The sequence below is a fragment of the Oncorhynchus mykiss genome, chromosome 11 (assembly GCF_013265735.2).
Source record: "Oncorhynchus mykiss isolate Arlee chromosome 11, USDA_OmykA_1.1, whole genome shotgun sequence".
NCBI lineage: Eukaryota > Metazoa > Chordata > Actinopteri > Salmoniformes > Salmonidae > Oncorhynchus > Oncorhynchus mykiss.
In genome coordinates, this window is record NC_048575.1 from 15,987,928 (window position 1) to 16,012,007 (window position 24,080).

At 43.0% G+C, this 24,080-nt stretch overlaps 1 protein-coding gene across 1 annotated transcript in view; it reads right to left on the reverse strand.

Annotated features, from left to right (window-relative positions):
• Positions 1-654: 654 nt before the first annotated feature.
• The window catches only part of drd3 (dopamine receptor D3), a 41,871-nt gene continuing 18,445 nt past the window's right edge, over positions 655-24,080 (reverse strand). Inside the window, exons 3-7 of the mRNA XM_021620317.2 lie at positions 20,585-20,721; positions 13,932-14,128; positions 8,801-8,866; positions 6,847-7,234; positions 655-1,878 (exon numbers count right to left, since the gene is read on the reverse strand). Of these exons, the coding sequence (XP_021475992.2) occupies positions 1,682-1,878; positions 6,847-7,234; positions 8,801-8,866; positions 13,932-14,128; positions 20,585-20,721 (985 nt within the window). The 3' untranslated portion in view covers positions 655-1,681. The remainder of the gene's footprint in view (positions 1,879-6,846; positions 7,235-8,800; positions 8,867-13,931; positions 14,129-20,584; positions 20,722-24,080) is intronic.

Consider the following 24,080-nt stretch of genomic DNA (forward strand, 5'->3'; position numbering starts at 1 on the left):
AAGTTAATTTCTATGCCACATTTTTTTCAGTTTTACTTTAGTGCCTTATTGCAAACAGGATGCGTGTTTTGGAATATATTTAATGTGTACAGGCTTCCTTCTTTTCACTCTGTCATTTAGGTTAGTATTGTGGAGTAACTACAATGTTGTTGATCCATCCTCAGTTTTCTCCTATCAGAGCCATTCAACTATGTAACTGTTTTAAAATCATAATTGGCCTCATGGTGAAATCCCTGAGCGGTTTCCTTCCTCTCCGGCAACTGAGTTAGAAAGGACGCCTGTATCTGGGTAGTGACTGGGTGTATTGATACACCATCCAAAGTGTCATTAATAACTTCAACATGCTCAAAGGGATATTCAGTGTCTGCTTTTTTTTCCTTTTTTTTTACCTATCTACCAATAGGTTTCCTTCTTTGTGAGGTATTGGAAAACCTCCCTGGTCTTTGTGGTTGAATCTGTGTTCGAAATTCACTGCTCGGCTGGGGTACAAAGATGAGGTAGTCATTCAAAAATCCTTGTTAGGCAAATTCGTACTCCTGAACTTATTTTGGCTTGCCATAACAAAGGGGTTGAACACCTACTGAGTCAAGACATTTCAGATTTTCATTTTTTATTAATGTGTACAAATTTCTAAAAACATAATTCCACTTTGCCATTATTATTGTATTGTGTGTAGGTCATTGACAACAAAAAAAATCTAAATTGAATCAATTTTAAATTCAAGCTGTAACACAACAAAATGTGGAAGAAGTATGTCATAAAAAATGTTTCATCTGTTGTTGCTAGGGATAGTCACAACAACATTTAAATCAAAATTGTATTTCTTCCACTTTATTTTTTCTTCCACTTTATTTTGTATTTATTGTCACGGAGCCCCTGCAGTACCTCCGGTTGAATTCCCCTGCATTAGGCAGCAGGGAAAGGGCATTCAGTGTCTTTTGATGGCTGTACATTGTGTCATATGGATGTGTGGAACTCTACTTCTCTTCATTTCCTTTGTTGCATTTGTCCTCTTTTCTCTATACAAGTATTTCCCCCACCTCTGAATCACCAGTATTGTAGCAGTAATTTGTATGGTTTGAATTTAACTCCCATATCCTCCCTTCATGTCCTCTGCCCGCTGTGTACAGTATAACACAGGTAGAGCAGGTCCTTGCCCAGCTAACTAGCAGCCAAGTCTGATACGGTACCTGTAGTTCAGCTCAGGTGTGCAGGGCCTGTGTTACCGTCAGAGAGTCCTTGCTCAGGTGTGCTATAGTGTGCTGAGAGGTTCAGTGGAAGAGCATGGTCAGACATGGTCTTTATGGATCTGTCCTCTCAGCTGGAGATGATTTCAATGAAGACGAGTCATTGACCCTAAAGATGAACGGGTCATGGCTCATGTATCCATGGCTCAGGTACTGTATCCATTATCCATGCTCAGGTGTGCACATCAGGTGTGCCGGGCCTAAGGTCCAGTACAGGTCATAAGCCTTGCCTGACATGGTTATGATGGACCTATTGGCCTCTCAGCAGCAGATGATCTTATTGAAGTAGAGTCATTGCCCCTGATAATATGCAGTCAGGCTCAGGCCATGACTCATGCGTCTTATTCATACTCAGGTATGCCGGGCCCAAGGTCCAGTACAGTTCAGGTGCCTGGCCATTAGCCTGACATGGTCATGCCGGACCAACTCTGTTCTCAGCAGCTGAGGATCTTGATGAAGGCGCGTCTGAACTCAATGTTGAAGGTGGTGTAGATGACAGGGTTGAGGGCGCTGTTGACATAGCCCAGCCAGGTGAAGGCGCTGTAGAGCTCCGGGGGAATACGACATGTCCTGCAGTGGGTGTTCAGGATGTGAGTCACGAAGAACGGCAGCCAGCAGATCAGGAACACTCCTGGAAGATGGAGAGAGAGAGAGAGAGAGTGATGGAGAGAGAGAGGGAGGGAAGGGGGAGGGAGAGATAGAGAGAGAAAGTCATGGAGAGAGAGAGGGGGGGGGGAGGGGGAGAGAAAGGGATGGAGAGAGAGAGAGAGACAGGGGAGGGAGAGATGGAAGGATGGAGAGAGAGAGGGAAGGAAGGGGGAGAGAGAGGTGGAGGGATGGAGAGAGAGCGATGGAGAGAGCAAGAGGGATGGAGAAAGAGGGGGAGGGATTAGGAGATATGGATGGGGAAGAGGGAAGAGGGAGAGCATGATGGACAGAGAGAGAGAGAGAGAGAAAGGGATGGAGAGAGAGGGGGGGACAGAACGAGAGATCGAACGAGATAAAGAGGAGGGAGTGAAAAAGTAAAAGAGAGGGAGTCAGAATTATGACTTCAAACACTTTCATTTCTCATGAACCTGTACAGTGTGTGGTGTATACATTAGCCTTACGGTCAGCTAACGCATGCTACAGCAGCCACAGAGAGCAAGCCTGGTCTACAGGGTTAATGGGTTTAACTTATGCTCCTATACAAACATCCTCCAGCAAGTTAACACACAGCAACTTCAACACACTGACAGAATTCCAAGTAGACCCATACCCCCATAGACACTTTATGTACAGATCTTAATGTAGGATGTTCCTTTATGTAGGATCTTAATTTGACCGGTTTCTTTGAAGGAGTAAAATAACCCTGCAGCAGGAGGATTTGATTATTATCATAAAAGTGATCATTTCTAATGGGAAACTAGTTGTTTAGAGTCCAATTGAATTTCGGATACACTTGTACGTCATAGTGGAGAGACCAATATCGCTTGTGTCATTAAAGATGCGTTATAAAGGTTTCGTATCATTTCTGCCAGTAGTTTTGAAAGTTTTGTAAACAATTTCATATGTATTAAGCCCTGCAAAAAAATTATACAGTGCCTTCAGAAAGTGTTCTTACCTCTCGACTTCTTCCATATTTTGTTGTGTTACAGCCTGAATTCAAAACGGATGAAAAATCAAGTAAAATACATCTCACCCATCTATACACACTACCCCATAGCAACAAAGTGAAAACATGTTTTTTACATTTTTGCTAATTTATGAAAATGAAATACAGAAATATCTAATTTACATAAGTATTCACACCCCTGAGTCAATACATGTTAGAATCACCTTTAGCAGCAATTCAGCGCTGTGAGTCTTTCTGGGTAAGTCTCTAAGAGCTTTGCACACCTGGATTGTACAATATTATTCCTTAAAGAATTCTTTAAGATCTGTCAAGTTAGTTGTTAATCATTGCTAGACAGCCATTTTTAAATATTGCCATAGATCTTCAAGCCAATTTAAGTCAAAACTGTAACTAGACCACTCAGGAACATTCAATGTAGATTTGGCCTTGTGTTTCAGGTTATTGTCCTGCTGAAAGGTGAATTCATATCCCAGTGTCTGTTGGAAAGCAGACTGAACCAGGTTTTCCTTTAGGATTTTGCATGTGCTTAGCTCTATTCTGTTTCTTTGTATCATAAAAAACTGCCTAGTCCTTGCCGACGACAAGCACATCTATAACATGATGCAGCCACAACCATGCCTGAGAATATGAAGAGTGGTACTCAGTGATGTGCTGTATTGGATTTGGTCCAAACATAACACTTTGTATTAAGGACATACATTTGCCACATTTTTTGCATTATTACTTTAGTGCCTTATTGCAAACCGAACGCATGTTTTGGAATATTTTTATTCTTTACAAGCTTCCTTCTTTTCACTTTGTCATTTCGGTTAGTATTGTGGAGTGAATACAATGTTGTTGATCCATCCTCAGTTTTCTCCTATCACAAAGATTAGACTCTGTAACTGTTTTAAAGTCACCACTGGCCTTGTGGTGAAATCCTTGAGCGGTTTCCTTCCTCTCTGGCAACTGAGTTAGGAAGGACAACTGTATCTTTGGAGTGATAGGGTGTATTGATACACCATCCAAATGAATAACTTCAACTTTAACTTGGTTGGTGGTACCTTAATTGGGGAGGACAGGCTCGTGGTAATGACTGGAGCAGAATAGGTGGAAAGGTATCAGATACATTACACACATGGAAACCATGTGTTTGATGCCATTTCATTTGCTCCTTTCCAGTCATTCTTATGAGCCCTCCTGCCCTCAGCAGCCTCCACTGACTTCAACGTGCTCATTGGATATTCAATGTCTGTGTTTGAAATTCACTACTCGAAAGAGGGACCTTACAGATAATTATACGTGTGGGGTACAGTGATGAGGTAAACACTATTTTTGCACACAGAGCAATTTATTATGTGCCTTGTTAAGCCCATTTCTACTCCTGATATTGTTTAGGTTTGCCATATCAAAGGGGTTGAATACTTATTGACTCAAGACATTTCAGCTTTTCATTTTTAATGAATTTGTAAAAATGTCTAAAAACATAATTCCACTTTGACATGATGGGGTATTTTGCGTGTAGCCCAGTGACACAAAGTCTCAATTTAATACATGTTAAAGGCCGTAAGACAACAACATGTGGAAAAAGTCAAGAGGTGTGAATACTTTCTGAAGGCACTGTATGTTATGAATTCCAATTCAACAATATCTTACGGATTTGTAAGTGCTTAAGATTCCCTTCAATCTCTTTAAGCTTTATAAAACAGTGGTTGTTGATGTGTATGGCTGCATTTAAAACCTCTCTGATCTCCCCATCCCGGATCCGGGATCGTGAATACAGACTCAAGCTCATTACCATAACGCAACGTTAACTATTCATGAAAATCGCAAATGAAATGAAATAAATATGCCATCTCTCAAGCTTAGCCTTTTGTAAACAACACTGTCATCTCAGATTTTCAAAATATGCTTCTCAACCATAGGAAAACAATCATTTGTGTAACAGTAGCTAGCTAGCGTAGCATTTAGCGTTAGCATTAGCGTTAGCATCCAGCAGGCAACATTTCAACAAAAACAAGAAAAGCCTTAAAATAAAATAATGTACCTTTGAAGAACTTCGGATGTTTTCAATGAGGAGACTCTCAGTTAGATAGCAAATGCTCAGTTTTTCCAAAAAGATTCTTTGTGTATTAGAAATAGCTCCGTTTTTTACATCACATTTGGCTACCAAAAAAAAACGAAAATTCAGTCCTCAAAACGCGAACTTTTTTCCAAATTAACTCCATAATATCGACTGAAAACATGGCAAACGTTGTTTAGAATCAATCCTCAAGGTGTTTTTCACATATCTCTTCGATGATATATCGTTCGTGGAAGCCTGGTTTCTCCTCTCTATCAAATGGAAAAATACTTGCACCTGGCGTTGCGCACCAATTTCGACGCAGGACACCAGGCGGACACTTGGAAAATGTAGTCTCTTATGGTCAATCTTCCAATGATATGCCTACAAATACGTCACAATGCTGCCGACATCTTGGGGAAACGGCAGAAGGTCTAAGCTTATTCCTGTCGCATTCACAGCCATATAAGGAGACATTAGAAAACAGAGCTTCAGAAATTCTGCTCATTTCCTGTTTTACGTTTCATCTTGGTTTCGCCTGTAGAATGAGTTCTGGGGCACTCACAGACAATATCTTTGCAGATTCTGAAACTTCAGAGTGTTTTCTTTCCAAAACTGTCAATAATATGCATAGTCGAGCATCTTTTCGTGACAATATATTGCGCTTAAAACGGGAACGTTTTTTATCCAATAATGAAATAGCGCCCCTATAGATTTTAAGATACTGTACATTTGAATGTCGCAGTAGTAGGACCTACAGTAGGACCTAGTAGTAGGAAATGTATTCTTTCTGGTGCTTTAGTGTTAAGCGAGTGATTGAGAAAGAGAACTGCAGGGTTTTAGTGAATTTATGTAAATCACGGGCTCATTTGACGACGCAGAAAAATTCTCACCGACAACAGAGTGATCAAATTAAGATACCGCGGGCTAGGTGTCGATTTGGAATTCAGAAAGTGGCTCCCCCACAGTTCAAAGTCGTCCAAGTCATGTGACATGGCTGACCGATCCAATTCTCTCTAGGCCAGAGAAGCTAGGGAGTGTGTCAGGCTGAGGACATCTGCTCTCTCTGTGTGTGTGTGTTTGTGTGGTATGTGTGCGTACGTGACTCTTCTGTCTAATTAAGCAGACACCTCTGATTAGCTTCAGTCTCACTCAGTAGGGCATGGACTCGCCAACATGCCAGCTCTCACAATGAACAGCCTGGACCAATGGAGGCTAACAACATCCGCTAATCATTACAGTGTGTATGTTTGTGTGTGTATGTGTGTGTGCGGTGCATGCGTGTGTGCAGGTGTGTATACATGTGTCTGTGCGTGTGCGCTTGCGTGTGAGTGAAAGAAAAATAGAATGGTAAGGTGCTACTGCAGGTGTTTCACCTCATAAAGTGGATATCTATCTTTAGATCCACCCACCCAATTTACATATCTATATTTAGATCCACCCGTCCAATTTACATATCTATCTTTAGATCCATCCATGCAATTTACATATCTATATTTAGATCCACCCATCCAATTTACATTTCAGCTTTACCATGGTCTGTTCTGATTTAATAAAGTCTCACTAGAACTGAAGACAAACTAGTGCTAGGCACCCAGCAGTGAAGGTAATGAATTATAACTGATGGTATTGTATGGCTCTGGAGACATTGTTCTATTATTCTGCAGAGTAAAATGGTGTTATAATGGCGGGAATAGATCTGGGAGGGAGAGTGATTCTGACCTCTGACCCCCATGTCCATAACCCCAGTATTCTACAACAGTATTCACAGTCTATCATCCCAAGCTTCTGATTGACCCATTTGACTACTTTGTCTCTCCTCTCCTTTCCACTCTTCCCCATGTTGTCCATGTGTTCTCAATCAAATCACGTGGTAGAGTTCATAGAGATGAATGAATAATATACATGGTGATAGTCCTAATAGAGAGAGTACTACTTCTTACCAAGAACAATGGCCAGCATCTGCGTAGCCTTCTTCTCCCTGTTCTGCATGCTCCTGATTCCATGTTGTTGTTGTTGTTGGCCGGCCAGGGACTGGGAGCAGGGGGTGGGGCGGAGGGCCGTGTGAATGCGTCCATTGGACAACTCCTTGACCTCACAGCTCCTTCTCACGGGTCTACGCGCTCTCTCTTTGGCCAACTCCTCCTCTTCTTCGGCACGGTCCTGTTCGTGCTCGGTGCGGCCACAGGAGGCGTGGCTGATGCTGCAGTAGTTCTGGATGTCCACTGGGGGCAGCAGAGTGTTCTCCACAGGGGCCGTCCGGGTACGCTTACGCCTCAGGCACCCCGACAGGAGGTGAGTTTTAGGGGGCACTGCCGGCTCCACACTCTCCTGGAAGGAACACACAGTCAGTCATATCTGAAGGTGCTGATCAATGACCCTACTGTTGATCTGGTCCAAAAACAACCCCTTGTCTGATTCCAGAGGGAGGGGATGGGGGTATGCAGATTAAGGTCTGCAACACTGTTTGCTTTCATATTTCCCCTCTAATCAGGGACTTTTTCAGACCTGGGACACCAGGTGACAGGATTCCCTGACATTTACTCCTGATTCTGGACGTGTACCTGATCTCCACCCCATACTTTCAGAGACCCCGGCCCTTCCTAGTTCACTGCTCCTTCCTGTTTCTCATGTTTCCACCTGTCAATCTGAACACACGTCTAACAGCCGAGCCTCGCAGCCCTGTTCTCAGTAGGAAATTAAAGCTTGTCATTTTCTCCATCTTTGAAGTCATTTGTTGATTATGCGCGAGCTGGTGTGACAAATAAAGCGCAAAACTTTAAGATTGGGATCGCAGTTTAGAGGCAGTAGGCGAGGAGAGGAGCTTCATAATTCAGATTTTCAGCTTCCTCTCAGCCCTGGGGCTAAGACAAAGTAATGACACACACACACACACACACACACACACACACACACACACACACACACACACACACACACACACACACACACACACACACACACACACACACACACACACACACAGTGCTAAAAAGAGAACAGACACTCACAGCCAAGAATATCTGAATTTGCCACCTGATTCATTGAAAGTCGTGAGTTATTTAGATTCTGTTTAAACCAACAACAGTGCAGCTTGAATACCCATCCAAAAACTCAGGTTGTCTATCTATCTGCCTCGAAGCTGTCTATCTCACACACACTCTTAGTATTAGTGGTGACTCAAGAAACCCTGGAGATCCTCAAGGAACCCCTGTAGTTCCTAAAGGAACCATTGCTAGTTGCTAGTCAATTGTTCATATTTGCACCTTTGGTTGGTCAAACGGCCAATTTAAATAATCAGAATTGGGCTGCCTGTGTAAACATACCCTCGGTTCTTCAAGAGTCTACTCAAATCCCGAAGTTGGAATAGTTAACACTTTATTACTATATATAATCAGCAATGTTAATATCATTAATATTATATTAGAATACGTAATATGCATAAATATTCAAGGAGAATATGTTCAAACTTAACATGATAAACAGGAATGAGATTTACTCTAACGTTTGGCCAAAAATAACTATTTGAAAGCCATACCTTCTGATAGGCTGCCACCTCTACAATATATTATTAAAAAGGTAAAAAATGGAACCCCTCCCATCACAAAAAGGTTCCAGTTTCAACCTTTACACAGGGATTCCTCTTTTCAGAGAGGTTCCTCGAGGAACCTTTTTGAACTGGAAAGGTTCCCTGTGTGGCAATTTTTAGAACCCCAAAAGGTTCTCCCAGGCTCCTTTCCTTCTAAAAGTGTACTTTACCCTCTCATACTTTCCAACATAAACAAGCACCTACATGCAGACCGCATAAAGACATACACGCATGGACTCAGATATACACACACACACGCACTCAGACACACACATATACACACACACACATATACACACTACTCTTACCACTTTGATCCTGATGGGAGACAGGTCTCTCTTCTCCTTGGGGGTTTCCTCCTGCAGACACGTCTCCTGGGAGAGGGGAATGAAGGGAGAGAGAAAGGGATGAATGGAACGAGAGAGGGATGAATGGGGCATGAGAGAGATGGAGAGAGGGATACACATGATGACTGACTCATCTTGCAACATGTAAGGGACAGTTTGAAATTTACCCTCATAGAATTAACTCAAAATAATGTTTACGACCACAAATAATAATCCTAGCGACCCTGTGTTTATAGTCGTGGATATCGACTTTGCCACTTCAGCATGCTTTTGTGGCATAGTCGATGCCGCAAAGGGATACGGGCCAGGAGGTTGAGGGTTCGCCCACCACCAAGGATGAGTTCAATCTCCCTGCCTGTTTCATTAGTCCTACACTACAATCAGAGCCAGACAATGATCAGCTATGGGGATATCAGATTATCACAATTATGATGCCATATTTAGAATAATATAAACAACTCATTTTCCACCAACAGGTTTCTGTGCCAATGCACCACACAAAGCATAACGACTTCAGGTTCTTCAAAATCATGGTATGCGTTTTCAATACCATGATAGACTATGTCAATCTCGACAAACAGAAAATACATCCCTCCCTGCCTTGTAGGCCTACCCAGTAACCGAGGTCTGTTTCCATTTATCAAATGGCCGCTGCACAGTTTGGATTGATTTTATTTGTCAGTTACAAAATATATACATACTGTATATATACAGTGCATTGGGAAAGTATTCAGACCCCTTGACTGAGCGCTCTGGAGCAGGTTTTCATCAAGGATCTCTCTGTACTTTGCTCTGTTCCTCTTTCAATCAATCCTGACTATTCTCCCAGTCCCTGCCACTGAAAAACATCCCCACAGCATGATGCTGCCATCACCATGCTTCATCGTAGGTATGGTGCCGGGTTTCCTCCAGAAATGACGCTTGGCATTTAGGCCAAAGAGTTCAATCTTGGTTTCATCAGACTAGAGAATCTTGTTTCTTGTGATCTGAGAGTCCTTTAGGTGCCTTTTGGCAAACTACAAGCGGGCTGTCATGTGCCTTCAACTGAGGAGTGGCTTCCGTCTGGCTACTCTACCATAAAGGCCTGATTGGTGCTGCAGAGATGGTTGTCCTTCTGGAAGGTTCTCCCATCTCCACAGAGGAACTCTGGAGCTCTGTCAGTGTCCATTGGGTTCTTGGTCACCTCCCTGACCGAGGCCCTTCTCCCCTGATTGCCCCGTTTTTACCGGTCGGCCAGCTTTAGGAAGAGTCTTGGTGGTTCCAAACTTCTTCCATTTAAGAATGATGGAGGCCACTGCCTTCTTCGGGACCTTCAATGCTGCGGAAATGTTTTGATACCCTTCCCCAGATCAATCCTGTCTCGGAGCTCTACGGACAATTCCTTCAACCTCATGGCTTGGTTTTTGCTCTGACATGCGCTGTCAACTGTGGGACAAAAGGCGTGTGCCTTTCCAAATTATGTACAATCAATTGAATTTAACACTGGTGGACACCAATCAAGTTGTAGAAACATCTCAAGGATGATCCATGGAAACAGGATGCACCTGAGCTCAATTTCGAGTCTCATAGCAAAGGGTCTGAATACTTATGTAAATAAGGTATTTTCACTGCAGCCTAGAGTATAATTTTGTACTCACTTAAATACAATATTGCAATTATTAATTGCATTGTGGTGTTGTAGGCTAGTTTTGTTAGGATAATTGTATTGTCCCTAAACAAGATCAATAGGGGAGCTTTTTCAGCTGTGTGTCTCATGTCTTCACTGTTCTTTCATGCGCAATGATGCAACTGGCCTCTCCGCTGCCTATCAGCTATTCCTATTTGTTCTTGTGGATTCATATTGAAAATGTATGCAGCTTTGAATGCTTTTACCTGTGGTATGATTGCTAGTTAGCCTATTGCAGATCTGGAGAAATGAGCCACCAACTCCTATTGTCACTATGAATGGTGAATAGAGGGCAGGATAGACAGACTGCTAGACCATATTGACCTGTGGTATAGTAAAAATTAGCACACAGAAAAGCGTAGTGCATAAAGGAAGTACCAAAACACCTTGATATAGTGGAGGTGCATGCAAGCAGATGAGGAAACTTGGCTGTATGGATAAATTATATAGTAAACCTGCAAAAGAGCGAATGTTAACTTCTTTGAGATAGGGGGCAGCATTTTCACTTTTGGATGATTAGCGTGCCCAGAGTGAACTGCCTCCTACTCAGTCTTAGATGCTAATATATACATATTATTATTTGTATTGGATAGAAAACAATCTGAAGTGTCTAAAACTGCTTGAATGATGTCTGTGAGTATAACAGAACTCAAACAGGAAGTGGGAAATCTGAGGTTTGTAGTTTTTTTAACTCACCCGTCTTGAATACACAGTGGGATATTGGTTATGTTGCACTTCCTAAGGCTTCCACTAGATGTCAACCGTATTTAGAACGTTGTTTTAGGCTTCTCATGTGATGTGGGACCGGATGGGAGCTCTTTGAGTCAGTGTTCTGCCTACAGCCTCGTTCTCAGTTACGCGCTTTCACTTGAGAGGTAGCTGTCGTTCCATTGCTTTTCAACAGACAATGGAATTCTCCGGTTGGAACATTATTGAACTTTTATGATAAAAACATCCTAAAGATTGATTCTACGCTTAGTTTGACAAGTTTCTTTGACCTGTAATATAACTTTTTGAACGTTTCGTCCGAAAGGACCAGATCGCGCAATTGGATTTGTTTACCAAACGGCCTAGCAAAAGAAGCTATTGGACATAAATGGACATAAATGTTGGACATTATCGAACAAAACAAGCATTTATTGTGGAACTGCGATTTCTGGGAGTGCATTCTGATTAAGATCATCAAAGGTAAGTGAATATTTATAATGCTGTTTATGAATAATGTTGACCAACATGGCGGATTTTTCTCTGGCTGGTTTGGGCTCTGAGCGCCGTTCTCAGATGATGCTTTTTCCGTAAAGTTTTTTTGAAATCTGACACAGTGGTTGCATTAAGGAGAAGTGTATCTATATTTCCATGTCTAAAAATTGCATTTTCATTGACATTTATAAATATTTATGTGAATTCATGTGGCTCTCTGCAATATCACTGCATGTTTAGGAACTACTGAACGTAACACGCCAATGTAAAATAAGATTTTTGAATATAAATATGAACATTACCGAACAAAACAAACAAGTATTGTGTAACATGAAGTCCATTAAGTGTCATTTGATGAAGATCATCAAAGGTTAGTGATTAATTTTATCTCTATTTGTGCTTTTTGTGACTCCTCTCTTTGGCTGGAAAAATGGCTGGGTTTTTCTGTGAGTTGGTGATGACCTGACATAATCGTTTGTGGAGCTTTCGCTGTAAAGCATTTTTGAAATCAGACACTTTGGCTGGATTAACGAGAATTTTATCTTTAAAATGGTGCCTAATACTTGTGTTTGAGAAATTTGATTTATGAGATTTCTTTTGATTTGTATTTGGCGCCCTGCAATTTCATTGGCTGTTGAACCCCAGTCCTAGACAGGTTAACAAGGGAAAAAAATGCACTACCATCCTCTTTGCCCAATGAAACAATACACAACCCTCACCAAAGCAAAACAAAAGTTAGTCAACCCTCCCCTATTTTGGACCCCTAACCCCCCCACCCCAGTAAATTTCAAACTGTCCCTAAACACACAGGAGGCAAGACGGAGGGAGGGAGAGAAGGAGGGAGAGAGGATTGGCAGAGAGGAAATATCACACCTGACTCATCCTTCAAAAGGTAAACAAATCTATCTTAGCACCCATTCCCCCATCCATCCATCTGTCAATATAGTAGCTGTTAACTATACCACGTAGCACAGGGCTCTCGAACACCTTAAACCAGATTCCTCAAGTTCTTAACGTCTTTGCCTGCTGTGTTGCAGATAATATTGCTCTAATCTCTGATTGACTATATTGAAATTGGATGGGGAGAAAAAATTGCATTCCATTTATATCAAAATAAAAATACATCAGGACAGCATTGAAAGCTTTTCTCTCCATATCACATTTTTCTCCAGTTAGCTGGAACTAAATCCTGTTCCAACATTCCCAAACAGCACCGTTAGTTCCCTCATCCCAGATGTCTCCTAGGACGTGATTCGATAACACAAACGACCCATAATGGATATGATCAAACCTGGGCTCAATGACTGGAAATGATCCTGCTACCCGCTGCTCAAACGAAGGGTCTGATCTTATAACCAGTCCCAATGTCACTGATTCAATTCTCTTTATTTGACTTCCCCTCCAGATGGTGTTGCTTGGTATTTACTAAGACATTATGTGGTAACAATTGGCACCCTTTGGAACTAAATACAACATAATGGCTCCTATTTTAATGAATCCCAATTAAACAAAACAGTAATTAGTTTATAATTACCATGTAATTACCATTTATTTGACATTGTGATTTCTAAGCCGGTAAAGAGCGGACTGTAACATAAACTATCCTTCCACCTGCTACCGTCACATTATGGGCATGACCTTACAGTCACCTCTAGTGTGATGGAAATGACCCTGAAACCTGCCTGAACATGAATGTAATGATCAAAGGAACTCCAACAAGCCCACGGATCCTCAGATCCCACATGATCGTATAACATGAACTGACAAATGAGTAGAACTGAGCCTCTTCGCCCAGCTCTCACATCACAGATACGCTCCTTTCTACACATCACATGGAGCCGGCCACCTAGAGAGCAGCACGGACCTCAGCACAACTCCATGGAGTGGTTATATCATCATCCCTCCTCCTGCAACCACGACAAGCCTAATAGCTGGATGACCTCCTCTCTACATCAGATCTCTCCAAGATCTCTGTATGATGGTGGTAAACATTTCATTGTGGTTGTGTCACATGACAGATGCCACTTGTGACATTGGCTATTCATGAGTGGAATGTTGATGTGAGCGTGTAGTGCTTTATCATTCATTTATCTATGTGAGTCCCATTGAGATTGCCATCTCATGTGTAAGGAAATCCTTACACCGATGTGCAGATGTATGAGGGTATGCACTCACTTCAATGTACATTTGCACTATCACTGTGGGACCATTTGGATGTGTTCTCACCACTGAGGGCAGGGCCGAGCCTGGCTGGACCTTTCCACTTCTGGCCTGGCGGAAGGCGATCCTCTTCCTCCTTTTCCGTAGGAAGACATAGATGCGGACGTACACCAGCAGGGTGACAGTGAAGGGCAGGTAGAAGGACACCACCGACGAGTAGATCACAAAGTCAGGGTTGGAGATGGAGCACACCGTCGGGTCGCCTGAGGAAGAAGAAAACAACCGTTCGGAGAACACAACCATGGTCTAATTACTAAACACTTACAGTACGCCCCTGATCCTGATATGAGCTGAACATCTAGTCCAGTGGTTCCCAAGCTGTGGGTCGGGACCCAAGCTGCAAGGTTTCGGATCCCTCCGGAACATTCATTACTTCCCACTGATTAGTACTCGTATAAGTGTGCCCTTTGGTGTCCATTGGGCTGTACATTACTGTTACAATGTCCGTTGGTGCGTGTGAGTACCTGTGCTGTTTGTTTTGGCTTCCGTGCCATTGTGGATTGCGCAGATGATTACGGGTCTCGTCCCGTGTGTTAATCATTGTGCGCGTGTGTTATTTATTCGAGGTACTCCTCACTCTTTTGTTTTGGGTTTCAACCCTGTGTTTTTGTATAGTGTTTGTTTCGCCTTCGTTGTAACGCTCGTCGTTGCATGAAGAAGGAGTGGATCAAAGCGCAGCGTGGTACGTGTTCATGATCATTTATTTAAACTGAACACTGAGACAAAATAACAAAATGGAACAAAAGAAAACAGTTCTGTCTGGTGCAGACACAAAACAGAAAACAACTACCCACAAAACATATGTGGGAAAAAGCTACCTAAGTATGGTTCCCAATCAGAGACAACGATAGACAGCTGTCCCTGATTGAGAACCATACCCGGCCAAAACAAAGAAATACAAAAACATAGAAAAAAGAACATAGAATGCCCACCCAAATCACACCCTGACCAAACCAAAATAAAGACGTAAAAAGCTCTAAGGTCAGGGCGTGACATTCGTTCCCGTGCATTTTTACGGCAAGCCGTAATTTTGGTACAATAACAAACCCTATGACCCATTCCTGCGTCTGATCCCGGCAATCAAACAAGCTAAGCGTCAGTATAGAGACAAAGTAGAATCTCAATTCAACGGCTCAGACACAAGAGGTATGTGGCAGGGTCTACAGTCAATCACGGATTACAAAAAGAAAACCAGCCCCGCAGGCCCAGATGGCATCCCCAGCCGCGCCCTCAGAGCATGCGCAGACCAGCTGGCTGGTGTGTTTACGGACATATTCAATAAATCCCTATCCCAGTCTGCTGTTCCCACATGCTTCAAGAGGGCCACCATTGTTCCTGTTCCCAAGAAAGCTAAGGTAACTGAGCTAAACGACTACCGCCCCGTAGCACTCACTTCCGTCATCATGAAGTGCTTTGAGAGACTAGTCAAGGACCATATCACCTCCACCCTACCTGACACCCTAGACCCACTCCAATTTGCTTACCGCCCAAATAGGTCCACAGACGATGCAATCTCAACCACACTGCACACTGCCCTAACCCATCTGGACAAGAGGAATACCTATGTGAGAATGCTGTTCATCGACTACAGCTCGGCATTTAACACCATAGTACCCTCCAAGCTCGTCATCAAGCTCGAGACCCTGGGTCTCGACCCCGCCCTGTGCAACTAGGTACTGGACTTCCTGACGGGCCGCCCCCAGGTGGTGAGGGTAGGCAACAACATCTCCACCCTGCTGATACTCAACACTGGGGCCCCACAAGGGTGCGTTCTGAGCCCTCTCCTGTACTCCCAGTTCACCCACGACTGCGTGGCCACGCACGCCTCCAACTCAATCATCAAGTTTGCGGACGACACAACAGTGGTAGGCTTGATTACCAACAACGACGAGACGGCCTACAGGAAGGAGGTGAGGGCCCTCGGAGTGTGGTGTCAGGAAAATAACCTCACACTCAACATCAACAAAACTAAGGAGATGATTGCGGACTTCAGGAAACAGCAGAGGGAACACCCCCCTATCCACATCGATGGAACAGTAGTGGAGAGGGTAGCAAGTTTTAAGTTCCTCGGCATACACATCACAGACAAACTGAATTGGTCCACCCACACAGACAGCATCGTGAAGAAGGCGCAGCAGCGCCTCTTCAACCTCAGGAGGCTGAAGAAATTCGGCTTGTCACCAAAAGCACTCACAAACTTCTACAGATGCACAATTGAGAGCATCCTGGCGGGCTGTATCACCGCCTAGTACGGCAACTGCTCCGCCCACAACCGTAAGGCTCTCCAGAGGGTAGTGAGGTCTGCACAACGCATCACCGGGGGCAAACTACCTGCCCTCCAGTACACCTACACCACCCGATGTCACAGGAAGGCCATAAAGATCATCAAGGACAACAACCACCCGAGCCACTGCCTGTTCACCCCGCTATCATCCAGAAGGCGAGGTCAGTACAGGTGCATCAAAGCTGGGACCGAGAGACTGAAAAACAGCTTCTATCTCAAGGCCATCAGACTGTTAAACAGCCACCACTAACATTGAGTGGCTGCTGCCAACACACTGACTCAACTCCAGCCACTTTAATAATGGGAATTGATGGGAAATTATGTAAAATATATCACTAGCCACTTTAAACAATGCTACCTTATATAATGTTTACATACCCTACATTATTCATCTCATATGTATACGTATATACTGTACTCTATATCATCTACTGCATCTTTATGTAATACATGTATCACTAGCCACTTTAACTATGCCACTTTGTTTACATACTCATCTCATATGTATATACTGTACTCGATACCATCTACTGTATCTTGCCTATGCCGCTCTGCACCATCACTCATTCATATATCTTTATGTACATATTCTTTATCCCCTTACACTTGTGTCTATAAGGTAGTAGTTTTGGAATTGTTAGCTAGATTACTTGTTGGTTATTACTGCATTGTCGGAACTAGAAGCACAAGCATTTCGCTACACTCACATTAACATCTGCTAACCATGTGTACGTGACAAATAAAATTTGATTTGATTTGAATCATTTATACCAGTGTTACAGGGATGGAGAAACGCTTTCAGTGTAAACTTAAACCAAATAGAAAATATATAGAAAAGTTAATGGACCTACAGTACCAATCAAAAGTTTAGAACACCTACTCATTCCAGGGTTTTCCTTTATTTTTACTATTTTCTACATTATAGAACAATAGAACAATAGTGAAGACATCAAAACTATAAAATAACACATATGGAATAATGTAGTAAATTATGCTAGTAAATGATGAACAAGGTGATTAGCTCACTAAGGTGAACAAGGTGATTAGCTCACTAAAGAACTCTAAAGCCAATGATGTGTTTGGGCTGACCTCTACCTTTCTTAAAAACTACAAAGAGTCACTCATTGGTCCCATTACTAAGGTCACCAACACATCTATTGGTCTCGGGGTGTTTCCAAGGGTATGGAAGTCGGCCATAATAATGGCCATCTTTAAATCAGGCGACCTTGCTGACGTGAGTCACTACAGGCCCATTAGTATACTACCTGTGGTGTCAAAAGGTTGTTGAAAAGTGTGTAGCAGAACAACTGATTGCCCACCTCAACAACAGCCCCTTCACATTACACTCCATGCAGTTTGTCTTCAGAGCGAAACACTCCACAGAAACGGCCAACTGCTTTCTTCTGGAAAATGTGAAGTCCAAGATGGACAAAGGGGGCGTTGTTGGGGCTGTGTTACTGGACCTAAGGAAGGCTTTGATACTGTTAACCATGAGATTCTCATCACAAAATTGTCCAAGTTAAACTTTTCCTCCGATGCCTTGAGATGGATGAAATCATACGTTGAAGGCAGAACTCAGTGTGTCAGACTGAGCAAAGAGCTGTCGCCCACTCTTAGCTATGATGTGGACGTACCCCAAGGGTCAATACTGGGGCCCCTCCTGTTCAGCCTGTACATTAATGATCTGCCTTCTGTCTGTACTGGGTCTGAAGTTCAAATGTATGCAGATGATACAGTGATATATGTGCATGGAAAGTGCAAACAACAAGCTGCACAAGAACTCACTACTGTAATGGTCCAGGTTACAAAGTGGCTCAGTGACTCGTGTTTGCATCTCAATGTGAAAAAAACTGTTTGCATGTTCTTCACAAAGAGGGCAACAGATGCTACCGAGCCAGATGTATATGTGTCAGGGGAGAAGCTCCAGGTGGTATCTGATTTTAAGTACCTTGGCATCATACTTGATTCTAACCTCTCTTTTAAAAAGCATGTGAAAAAGGTAATTCAAATAACCAAATTCAACCTAGCTAATTTCCGACTAATACGAAATTGTTTGACTACAGAGGTAGCAAAACTGTACTTCAAATCTATGATACTCCCCCACTTAACATACTGCTTGACTAGTTGGGCCCAAGCTTGCTGTACAACATTAAGACCTATTCAGTCTGTCTACAAACAGGCTCTCAAAGTGCTTGATAGGAAGCCCAATAGCCATCATCACTGTTACATCCTCAGAAAGCATGAACTCCTGAGTTGGGAAAATCTTGTGCAATACACCGATGCATGTCTTGTATTCAAGATCCTAAATGGCCTGGCTCCCCCTCCACTCAGTATTTTTGTTAAACAGAAAACACAAACATATGGCAGCAGATCCACAAGGTCTGCCATGAGAGGTGACTGTATAGTTCCCTTAAAGAAAAGCACCTTTAGTAAATCCGTTTTCTCTGTGAGAGCTTCCCATGTCTGGAATACACTGCCATCAGACACACATAACTGCACCACATATCACACTTTCACAAAATGCTTGAAGTCAATCAGATTTGTGAACATGGTCCCTAGCTGTGTGTTGCCACTTTCCATGTCTGTTGTCTGTAACTTGTGAGGTGTGGAAACACTTTGATGCTTTTATGAATTTTGTCTTGCTGTTGCTCGGTCTGTATGCTACGTCTTGCTTGTCCTATGTTGCTCTGTCTGTATGCTATGTCTTGCTTGTCCTATGTTGCTATTGTCTATATTGTCATTGTTTTTAATAACCTGCCCAGGGACTGTGGTTGAAAATTAGCCGGCTGGCTAAAACCGGCACTTTTACTGAAACGTTGATTAATGTGCACTGTCCCTGTAAAAATAAAATAAACTCAAAGTCAAACTCAAAGAACCATTAAACAGGTCAAAATGTATTTTATAATTGAGATTCTTCAAAGTAGCCACCCTTTGCCTTGATGACAACTTTGCACACTATTGGCATTCTCTCAACCAGCTTCACCTGGAATGCTTTTCCAACAGTCTTGAAGGAGTTCCCACATATGCTGAGCACTTGTTGGCTGTTTTTCCTTCTCTCTGCGGTCCAACTCATCCCAAATCATCTCAATTGGGTTGAGGTCAGGTGATTGTAGAGCCCAGGTCATCTGATCCAGCACTCCATCACTCTTCATCTTGGTCAAATAGCCCTTACACAGCCTGGAGGTGTGTTGGGTCATTGTCCAGTTGAAAAACAAATGATAGTCCCAATAAGCGCAAACCAGATGGGATGGTGTACTGCTGCAGAATGCTGTGGTAGCCATGCTGGTTGTGTGCCTTGAATTCTAAATAAATCACTGACAGTGCCACCAGCAAAGCATCCCCACACCATCATACCTCCTCCTCCAAGCTTCACGGTGCGAACCACACATGCGGAGATCATCCGTTCAGCTACTCTGCGTCTCACAAAGACACGGCTGTTGGAACCAAAAATCGCAAATTTAGTCTCATCAGAACGAAGGACAGATTTCCAGTGGTCTAAAGTCCATTGCTCATGTTTCTAGGCACAAGCAAGTCTCTTCTTATTATTGGTGTTCTTTAGTAGTGGTTTCTTTGCAGCAATTCGATCATGAACGCCTGATCTTATATTCGTCTATATCTTATATCTTATATTCGTTCAAGAAACACATTCATGCAAAGAGGACTTTTTTTTTAATTTTGGAAAAAAGCAATCAAATAAAATGTGTCACATGCGCTGAATACGACAGGTGTCTTACAGTGAAATGCTTACTTACAAGCCCTTAACCAACAATGCAGTTCAATTCTTTTGTTTAAATTATACCTAAAAAAAAATACGAATACGAAATTTAGATTAATAAAAATCAGCGGGGCAGTGACATTTTCTTGTCCACGGGACTAATCATGCAGCTGGGGTTGCAATTTTAGCACACAATTTCAAAGGGACATTTTTGTTTACTCACATGGACACCAATGGACATTGGCTAGTAGCGGTCATCAACCACATTGACAGATTTGTGTTGTGTAATGTGTATGGATCCTGTTCTAGTCCTCCAAATCTCTTATCACAAATCACTCTGAGAAAATATCCATCCAGTCAGATTATAGTTGGTGGGGATTTTAATATGGTTTATTATAATGAGACTGATAGATTACCCCATAGACCTAACATTGGTGTGAACAATTTGGTGAATTTCTGAAAAAGCCTGGACTTAATTGACATATGGAGAGAAACAACACACACTGAGTAATAGAGATCATTCACTACAATCAAGAACTGACTCACTGGCTAGGGAGGCAGTTTTCAAAGGGTATAGGGGCTCACTGGATAGTGGTTAATTTCAAACTGTGTTGGCGCGAGGGGGTGTGGGTGTGTCTCACCTGTACTCACGTGTCTCACCTGATGTGTTAAATCCGAACAGCAGGGGGCAGGATACAGCAAAGGCCAGGATCCACACTGTCGCGATCATGACCGAGACCCGCTTCCTGGAGCTGTGTGTGGTGTTGTAGAGGACAGGCATCACCACCGCTGTGTACCTGGAGATGGATCACACAAACGGGTTATACTAACTAACCCTAACCGTATCCCTGGAAATGGATCAGTCACCACAAACAGACTGGTTATGCTAACTAACCCTAACCCTGGAAATTGATCAGTCAGGTTATACTGATCTGTGACAAGATCTCTTACTCTGAGAGAGGAAGTTTGTGTTTGAGAAAGAGACAGAGAGAGATAGAAAGAGACAGATGGGGAGAGAGAGAGAATTTGTAAAAGGGAGAGGTCAATTAAGTTAGAAAAATTAGAAGTTAACAGAAAGAGAAAGAAGCAAATTAAATTCCAATGAGCGTGATATCAATTTCCACAATGGAACAGCAAATAAAGCACTTCTATATTGAAATTGTTTCACAATTACTTAATTTGGCTATTCAGCAAATTGGCAAGGAAAGCTTTGATAAAATTCATCAACTTTGTGTTGTATGCCAAGAATGCGTAATGGCTGGTGGCATTGTCATGCTGGAGGGTCATGTCAGGATGAGCCTGCAGGAAAGGTACCACATGAGGGAGGAGGATGACTTCCCTCTAATGCACAGCGTTGAGATTGCCTGCAATGACTTCAGAACACTTCCGAACACGGCAGATCACTTCAGAACACTTCAGAACACTTCGTGTCACTTCGGATCACTTCAGAACACTTCAGAACACTTCGGATCACTTCAGAACACGGCAGATCACTTCAGAACACTTCAGAACACTTCGTGTCACTTCGGATCACTTCAGAACACTTCAGAACACTTCGGATCACTTCAGAACACGGCAGATCACTTCAGAACACTTCAGAACACTTTGGATCACTTTGGATCACTTCAGAACACGGCAGATCACTTCAGAACACTTCAGAACACTTCGTGTCACTTCGGATCACTTCAGAACACTTCAGAACACTTCAGATCACTTCAGAACACGGCAGATCAGGGGCCTCCCGGGTGGCGCAGTGGTTAAGGGCGCTGTACTGCAGCGCCAGCTGTGCCATCAGAGTCCCTGGGTTCGCGCCCAGGCTCTGTCGTAACCGGCCGCGACCGGGAGGTCCGTGGGGCGACGCACAATTGGCCTAGCGTCGCCCGGGTTAGGGAGGGCTTGGTCGGTAGGGGTGTCCTTGTCTCATCGCGCACCACCGACTCCTGTGGCGGGCTGGGCGCAGTGTACGCTAACCAAGGTGGCCAGGTGCACGGTGTTTGGTGCGGCTGGCTTCCGGGTTGGATGTGCGCTGTGTTAAAGAAGCAGCGGCTTGGTTGGTTGCGGCTTGGTTGTTGTGTATGACTTTCAACCTTCGTCTCTCCCGAGCCCGTAAGGGAGTTGTAGTGATGAGACAAGATAGTAGCTACTACAACAATTGGATACTACGAAATTGGGGAGAAAAAGGGGTAAAATAAAAAAAATAAAAAAATAAATAAAAAAAAGAACACGGCAGATCACTTCAGAACACTTCAGAACACGGCAGATCACTTCAGAACACTTCGGATCACTTCAGAACACGGCAAATCACTTCAGATCACTTCAGATCACTTCGGAACACTTCGGAACACTTCGGATCACTTCAGATCACTTTAGCGTTGAACTCAGAAAATGTGAAACGTAATGAAAAAAATGTGGGTGTTTCTCATGAGCCAAACAGTATGAGTCAGTCCGACCCCTGGACCTGCATCATCACATTATCAATCACTTACTATCTATTTTGATATATTTATCCTAATATATTGTATTACAGTTTCTTGCGATTGCTTACACACTTGTTGCGGAATTTGGCTCATTGTGTCAAACCTCTACACACAAGCCACTTGGAGATAAATATTGTATTTCTATGTCAAAATGAAACTCTGCAATCAAAACCTAACAATCCTTTTTCAAAGTGGCATTTTTGCAACAAAATGATACATACATGCACCATTTACAATTTTTTACAATCACTCTGGCACTAATTTCGGAACCTTGATGTCATTTTACAAAACTCTAGACACAACTCTAGACACAAAACTCACAACCAATGATTGGTACCCCAGGTAATCTTAGGTTTTATTATATACAGTCGGGAGGAACTATTGGATATAAGAGCAACGTCAACTCACCATCATTACGACCAGGAATACTTTCCCAAAGCGGATCCTCTGTTTCCCCCACCACGCAGGGCAATGGATCAGATCCCAGCCCGCGAACCAAAACAACGACGCCGTAAAAGAGGCAGACGAAGCGGTCTTCTGGTCAGGCTCCGTAGACGGGCACATCGCGCACCGCTCCCGAGTATACTACTCGCCATTGTCCTGTCTCTTGACAAAAAGGTAGATGAAATCCGAGCAAGGGTAGCATTCCAGAGAGACATAAGAGACTGTAACGTTCTTTGCTTCACGGAAACATGGCTCACTTGAGACACGCTATCGGAGTTAGTACAGCCAGCTGGTTTCTTCACGCATCGCCCCGACAGAAACAAGCATCTTTCTGGTAAGAAGAGGGGCGGGGGGGTATGCCTTATGATTAACGAGACGTGGTGTGATCATAACAACATACAGGAACTCAAGTCCTTCTGTTCACCTGACTTAGAATTCCTCACCATCAAATGTCGACAGCATTATCTACCAAGAGAATTCTCTTTGATTATAATCACAGCCGCATATATTCCCCCCAAGCAAACACATTGATGGCCCTGAACGAACTTCATTTGACTCTATGTAAACTGGAAACCACATATCCTGAGGCTGCATTCATTGTAGCTGGGGATTTTAACAAGGCCAATCTGAAAACAAGACTCCCTAAATTCTATCAGTATATTGATTGTGCAACCAGGGCTGGTAAAACCCTGGATCATTGTTATTCTAACTTCCGCGACGCATATAAGGCCCTCCCCCACCCTCCTTTCGGAAAAGCTGACCACGACTCCATTTTGTTGCCTCCAGCCTATAGACAGAAACTAAAACAGGAAGCTCCCACGCTCAGGTCTTTTCAACGCAGGTCCGACCAATCTGCTTCCACGCTTCAAGATTAATTCGATCATGTGGACTGGGATATGTTCTGCATTGCGTCAAACAACAACATTGACGAATACGCTGATTCGGTGAGGGAGTTTATTAGCAAGTGCATCGGCGATGTCGTACCCACAGCAACTATTAAAACATTTGTAATGGCTTCCTTTCCTCTTTACCATAGCCACTGCCCAGGCCTGAAGCGGGGTTGTTTGGTACGCATACAATCCACACTCAGGGTTTCCAAACGGCCAAACATTCAATGACATCCAGGGATATTTATTATTCTTATATCTAACAAAGAAATGATTCTCCAATCAACTTAAAGCATAGATTACTTGATATGGAAAATACATAATATGACCTGTCTCTATGTATGTCTG